The sequence below is a fragment of the Octopus bimaculoides genome, chromosome 13, assembly GCF_046866305.1.
Source record: "Octopus bimaculoides isolate indiv1 chromosome 13, ASM4686630v1, whole genome shotgun sequence".
Lineage (NCBI taxonomy): Eukaryota > Metazoa > Mollusca > Cephalopoda > Octopoda > Octopodidae > Octopus > Octopus bimaculoides.
Window position 1 is genome coordinate 33,735,961 of NC_142940.1, and position 7,936 is coordinate 33,743,896.

The 7,936-nt window shown below is 31.8% G+C and overlaps 1 protein-coding gene across 2 annotated transcripts in view; it reads right to left on the reverse strand.

The window, feature by feature from the left end:
• Positions 1-344: 344 nt before the first annotated feature.
• LOC106872064 (uncharacterized) overlaps positions 345-7,936 on the reverse strand; it is a 20,755-nt gene continuing 13,163 nt past the window's right edge. For both annotated transcript variants that reach the window (XM_089361631.1, XM_089361633.1), the window contains exons 2-3: positions 2,457-7,278; positions 345-2,390 (exon numbers count right to left, since the gene is read on the reverse strand). In XM_089361631.1, coding sequence (XP_089217757.1) covers positions 5,884-7,278 — 1,395 coding nt within the window. In that variant the 3' untranslated portion in view covers positions 345-2,390; positions 2,457-5,883. The remainder of the gene's footprint in view (positions 2,391-2,456; positions 7,279-7,936) is intronic.

Sequence of the window (7,936 nt, forward strand, 5' to 3'; positions counted from 1 at the left end):
CTCCGTATTTGAGTAATACAACGTCTATATTACCATAGAAAGGATCAACGAAAGGAATCAGTAGCACCAGCAGCACATAACTAATGACTGTTTAATAATTACGAAGACTGCGGGTTCAAATAGAGCCTGGATTGAAATGTTGGGTGACCGGCAGCAAGAACACTCGAGTCTCGATTACCACATGTAAATTATTGTGGAGAACGCTTGTAGATCATCTTTGATTGTTGATTGAGTTACACGTAATTGAGGCTAATAAGAATCTCAGAGTGTGGCATTTAACGACAGACCTAAACAATAAAAAAACTGTGTGGACAAAACACAAAAATAACAAACCAAAGACGAAATTTTTTAATTGAAATAACAATTTTATTTTAGCTTATAAATTCTTTTTTCATCTTAAAAATCTCTTATATACATTAAATGTTTCATAATATTTCTTCATTATACATACATATATACATATATATCTATGAAGTATATATGTAGTAATACATACAGACAATTATACATATATTTATATTAAAAAAAAAAAGAAAAACATGTTTTTCCTAGTCTTGCTACTTTGACCTTCCGTAGACTAGGGAGGGTTTACAAAAATACACATTTGATTAATTCAACAAAGTTTTAACAAGAAGCACCGAAGGAAATTCGTTGCCAAGATTCTGGCAGTATTGGTACCATAGTATAGCAGTGTTCTCACAAAGGACATGTTGTAAGTTGTTCATGTTTTAGTAACCGCAACATATTTTGCATTCAGAAAATAATAGCTTCAGATAGGTTATGCACTTATATATATATATATATATATATATATATATATATATATATTGTGTATATATGTATTTATATAAGTAAATTTACATATGTGATATATATATACATACAGATTTGTATATATAAAATATCAAGATAAATGTTTATGTATGCATATATATATATATATATATATATATATATATATATATATATATATATATATATATATATATATATATATATATATGAATAATATACACGATGCAGATTATGTTACAAGTTAAAAACATTACAATATTTTTAAGTTAGATTTTGTTTCGAAGATCATCAGTTTTCTCTTCTTTAATAAATCAATTATTAAACGAAGAAAATATAAACAAAAAGTGTTTTACTGAAATCAAATATTGAACAGATGCAAGCGCAATGATTTTGTATTATATAAAACGTAGTTGTGAAGGACTGAAGTATGGATGGGCAGATGAGTAGATAGATAGATCCATGAATAGACTGCTGGATAGATAGATAAATAGAGCGGCAAATAGATAGCCAAATAGAGAGAGAGAGAGAGAGAGAGAGAGAGCGAGAGAGAGAGAGAGAGAGAGAGAGAGAGAGAGAGAGAGAGAGAGAGAGATAGGGAGTGAGAGATAGGGAGTGAGAGATAGGTGATATATATATGTTATATATACATATATATACGGTAGTAGATAAAGATGAATGAAGTCGAAGATGATAATGATTATGGTAAAAGATGGCAGATGATACTGATGCTGATAATGAAGGTGATGTTCATCATGATGATGGTGGTGTTGGTAATGATGATGATGATGATGATGATGACAACGATGATGATAACTGTGGGAGGAAACGCTTGCTTGTGTTTAGCCGTCAACAGCTTCACATTAGATTTATTGTAAAGTTTTTTTCTCTTTTCGATGCCCTTAAGGCAAAATAACTTCATTATTATTATTTACTACAACTATTATAACCATTACTACTATTACTACTACTACTACTACTACTACTACTACTACTACTACTACTACTACTACTACTACTACTACTACTACCATCACAGCAATTATTATTTTTACCCCTAAAAATGTTCCACTGGAAGCAATCATTTACTTAAAAATAAATAAATAAAACGTATTACGGTTTCCTAATCCAAGAGTCCCAACGACTTATAATGATGGCCATGTAGCAGTAAGAAGTTTGGCCATTATGCCGCGCTATGACTACTACTACTACTAGTAGTAGTAGTAGTAGTAGTAGTAGTAGTAGTAGTAGTAGTAGTAGTAGTAGAAGAAATAATAATAATAATAATAATAATAATAATAATAATAATGATAATGATAATAACAATGATAATAATATGCATTATATATATTGCATATATACTTTATGTTTATATATATAATTATAACTTAAAATCATAATACAATAATAAAGAATGATGATGATAATAATTATAATAATAATAATAGTACCAATAATGATAATAATGATAATAATAATGCTGATGATTATAGTAATGATAATATTGATAGCAATAAAGATAATGCCAGTAGTAATAACATAAGCCATGAGTGATTAAGCAAACAAGATAAGCGTTTAAACGAACACTAGCGTTGCTTCTATATATATATATATATATATATATATATATATATATATATATATATATATATATATATATAGACATATATATAATTAATAATAAACATCAGCATTATTTAAAGAAGTTATTATTGTTGGATATTTAGTTGCTGTTTTTCTTTTCTGTATAAAAAAATATACAAAGAATACTAATAACACACAGAAACCCTACAAAAACATTTTCAACTTTTTAATATACCTTCATTTTTTTTTAATTTTAATTTTCTATAAGAAGCTAATACTGTGATTGTAAAGTGTTCCCTTTGCATATATATATAAATGCATACATAAACACAAATATATACGCATATACGCGCGAGCACGTACTCCCACACAAACACAAATATACATACATAACATACATTCGATACACTGACGAATATATATATATATATATATATATATATATATATATATATATATATATATATATATATATATACATATAGAGTCTGAAAATAGGTAAGTGTGCATGTATGTAAATATGTATACATGTATATATATATATATGTATGTATTCATGTATATATATATATATATATATATATATATATATATATATATATATACGCACTCATGTACAGCTATATATATGCATGCGTATATATTATACACGCAGGCCTATACGCGTACTTGTGTGAGTGTGTGTATAAATGCGTGTGAAAGCTACTGAGATCCAAATGCTATTGTCGTGGGAAAAAGATAGTAGAGAGTACTGTATAGAGAGCCGAGTACAAAGTAGAGTCAGAGCAAAATACACTAGTATATATCTATGACTAAAAACCTTGGTTAATAACATCAGATATGACAATTAGTGGTGATTATTAGTTGTCGTTGTTCTTTTGGCCCCAGTTTGATATCGGTCAAAGTCGTATTACAACCATGCGTACTCCGTTGCTCAATACTGAGGTAGCTATCGACGTCTGTAGGATTTACATAACGTCGTATGTTCTTCATGAGACAGATTTCACAGCCGAGGAGTGGCGCCTCCTTTAGTGTGTCGATCTGTTGTTGGCTGGTGCCATAAGTAACAAGAACAACTATAACAACAGGATAGCATTACCATCTTCATCAAGAACAGAAAGATAATTTATATGGAAAGATATAACAGCAACGAAATAACAACAACAACAATAATAATAATATTTATGATGATGATGATAATAATAATAATAATAATAATATATTTAACAATTGTGAAAACACCAACAACTTTAGAAATCATAACCCTCTTTAAGTGATTATTCATTATAATAATTAAATTATTATTATAAGACATTATTTTTCGCTTTTTTGTTTGTTTGAAGTGAGGGTTTATAGGAAGAGACTTCGATGAAAATACTCTCATATATATATATATATATATATATATATATATATATATATATATATATATATATATATATATATATATATACGTACACACACACATATGATATTAATTATATATATGCGTCTATATATGTACATATGTGTGTATATAAATGTGTATATGTATATATACATAAATGCAGTTTAACATATATACATACAAGAGATTTGTACATATACACATGTAAGCATGAATACGTACTAACATATAGTGTTAAGCGCTTCAGGTTTTGTATATATAAAAAAAAATTAAAATTAATTAAAAACCTGATTAATTTTAGAGACACTCTTTAAGTGTCGAAGTTTTTCAAAAGATTCTTTTCTTTTTTTTTGTTGTTTTGTTTTACAGGTGTTGTGTTTTGATTGTCCTCCAAGGGTAATATTTTACGTGAGATTAATTTAACTGCTGTACTAAATAAACATAATTTATTTTTCTTTTCTTTTTGTTTAGTGGTTTTCTCTTGTTATTGTGTTTTATTTATTCATATTTTTGCTGACAGAATGATTTAACTTCTCAGCGGATTGCATTCTCTGTGTGCCCGGGAGCGGAGAACACAAGCTCGAGTCGTGTTGGTGGCGGTGTTGGGCAGCTAAATGATGGAAGTAAAAAAAAAGAAAACAAAAAAAAAACAATCATACAAGCTGACTATCTCAGTTCCGAACAGAAGTGTCTTTCTATTATTATCGTTTTGAATATTATTATTATTTATTATTTTTGTAATCGGAGGAGTGTGTGCGTGAGTGGGGTAGGGGTTAATTAAAGGAGTTAAGGCGATTATGAAGCAGAGCTTTAAATAATTTGTATGATTATCTAATTTGTTCAAAGCTACATCAGTGCCATCGCAATAATAGTAATAATAATAATAACAATAATAATAGTAATAATGATAACAGCTTTTTCTTTTGTTTTTACTTTTACCAGAAAAAAAATATCAAGCAGACAAAAACAAACAACAACAACAAAAACTCCAATGCTTTGTCGGAATTTCAGTTCATTTTTGTTGTTGTTATTGGTGTTGGGGATGGGAGAAAAAGCATTGAATTGTTGTTGCTGACTGATACGTCCATCTTTAGAGTGCGACCTACAGAATGGTGCCAACCATTATTTGGGGTTGGGGATGAGGGGAAACGCAGGGAGACAAAGTAGAATATTCGGACATTTTCTTTTTTTCTCTTTTTTTTACGGCCTGCCGCAAAAAAACACACAAAATAAAAATAAGAAAAATAGAGAAAGAAGCAAAAAAAACACACACACACACATATATAAAAACACGTAAATATACTATATATATACATATATAAATATTTGTATATTTCTGTGCGTGTGTGTGAGTGTATATTTATGTTCAGAAGTCTATAGAATATTCCGATCTGGTGAAACATGTAATCATACCAAAGTACATCGCTAAATGATAATTCTTAGAAAGTCACAAATGGTGAAAAAATTTCAAGGAGAAAAAGTTATAAAATATATAAAAAGACAAATGTTTTTTTTTTCTTATATTTTATCCATTCATGCAAATTATTCGTTATGTGTGTATGTGTGTATGTGAATGTGTGTATGTGAATGTGTGTGAATGTAATGGTGTAATTTTTACAATTTTAGTTCTTTCTTTGTAAATATATTCTTTGTAATGTTTCTGTATATTTTCAGTCAAAAATATCAGACATTTCTCTCAGCTCTCGGAGCTATTCAGTTTAAAAAGAAGTATAAAGAAGAAAAGGAATATTTTCTTCATTAACATCAACAACAATAATAGCAACAACAACAATAATAACAGCACTATATCGTTATGTTTCAAGCTTTACAATCAAGTTTATATATTAATTGATCAATGTAAAAAGAAATGTTATTTTTTCTTTGAACCAATGATTCGGTGATTAGATGTCCATGTTTCGTCGTTTCCCTACCATCGCTACGACCCCACCGTCACTAGAATTTCTGCTTCTCAACGCTGCTGGTTGGACTGATTCTTTTTCGTTGATGTTATATATATATTTATTTTATATATTTTCCGTTCATCTTTTGCATTCATGTTCTTTGATAGGTCGTCTATTATTTCTTCATTTGCCGATCAAACAGTAAAAAAGTGTTGTCTCTCATATGTGACGCTTCATATGCAGCGAAAGATGGTCGCTTCTAGAAAATGCCCGCTCGCACAGATGACATTGGAAAGGTCTGTCTCCTGTGTGTTTTCGATAATGGCGGGTCAGTTCATCAGAACGAGCAAACTTCCAACCACAACCTTTCCAATTGCAGTGGTAAGGTTTCTCTCCCGTGTGTGTACGCAGATGAGCCTTGAGGTGAGAGCTCTTCGTATACGTTTTACTACATCCAGTATGAGTACATGTGTGGTTGGTCTGACGTTTGCGACCCCAAGAACGTCTGCCTCGTTTCTTTGGAACATTAACCCCGCCCTCAACAATGGATTGCTGCTGAGGAAGCAACAAGTCCACGAGTTGAGGAGACGCCGGAGGTGTAATCATTGGATGAGGTAACTGTAACATCGAATTCTGTGGGTTCCCCAGTTTAGGGAGAATATGAGGAGGCAGAAGGATGGACTGCTGGTGTGGGTGATGGGGGTGCATTATGCCTAATTGGTTGCACTGCATTTGTTTACGTTCGTCGTGCATTTCAGGGGACGCTGGTGGAGACATGTGACCTGGGATGACGTAATGCATTTGATTTGGTTGTTGTGCGGCACCTGCGGGCAAAGTATTCAATGTGGCGTTGTAAGTGGCACAAGATGAAGATATACTACCGTATTCCTGTTTGGGAATAACATTCATTGGAGAGGATTTATATTCGGATTTAATTGTCATCATGTCAACCGGATTGCTGCTATGATGATGTTGATGCTGCTGCTGCTGCTGTTGATGATGGTGGTGATGATGATGATGATGATGACTTTCAGTATCAAACTTGATGTCAGGGATATCTAGAAAAGCTGAATGGAAGTCTGGGAGTGGCTCTAAAGTCTCCTGTTTGATTTTCATGGTTGGCTCCTCTTGATACAAACTTTGGTTTTCGGCGGTGTTGTTCAGAATGAAGTCTAAATCGAGCAGGTGCTCATAGTTATCCAACATCTGTTCTTGTCCAAGGTGGTTGCCCAATAAATAAGACAGCTGACTGCTGTATGAATGTTGCTTCATCATGTTAGACATAACAGCTAAAGAACTCAGATTACTGCCAGTAATGATGTTGCTAGGGACCATGACGTTTGAAGGGTTATTAACATTGTTGTTGAGACTGTCTGTGGTTGTGGTGTTGTTGCTATTATTGTTGTTAACGCCACTATTATTCATGGCAAGGATGTGTAGGTTTCCAACGGTCGGCATATTTGCTGACGTGTTCAAGCTAGACTGTGGTGGTTGGTTAAGGGTCGGCCGGCTTGGACCGAGGGACAATTGATCCGACTGCGACATAATATGTAGCATGCTTGTTTCGTAAGGTGTGTTATCCTGGTACAATAGGTTCTCCACTTCTTGCCAAGTCTGAAATGAAAAAAAAAAAATTAATTAAAATAGTCTTCACATATATCTTGCTATATATTTTATTAGAGTATATATATATATATATATATATATATATATATATATATATATATATATATATGTATGTATGTGCGTGCGTACAATCAGTTATTCATGGTGCGCGCGCGTATGTTAGGTGCATTTATTCAAAGTTTCCTAACCCACTCTGTTACCAATGCCACAAACTACCGTACCAAAATATACAGTTTATATGCAATGATGTAACATTCACAACATGGCTCCGAAACTATTAGAAATGTAGATGAATATACCGGCAAAAGTCGACCAAAGCATGATTTGAACACAGAATGTAAAGAGTTGGAAAAAGTATTATGAGGTATTTTGTTCGACACTGTAGCGACTCTGCCAATCCACCGCCTTTTATTATTTTTTTTGTTAATAATAACAAATTTGGTTTCAAATTTTGGCACAATGCCAACAATTTCGGAGGAGGGTATAAGTCTATAACATCAGCCCTAATACTCAACGGACACTTATTTTATCCACCCCGAAAGGATGAAAAGTAAAGTCGACACCAGCGGCAGAAATCCCGCTAAGCATTTTTTCCGGCGTGGTAATGGTTTTGCCACCTCGCTATCTTAAATAATAATAATAATAA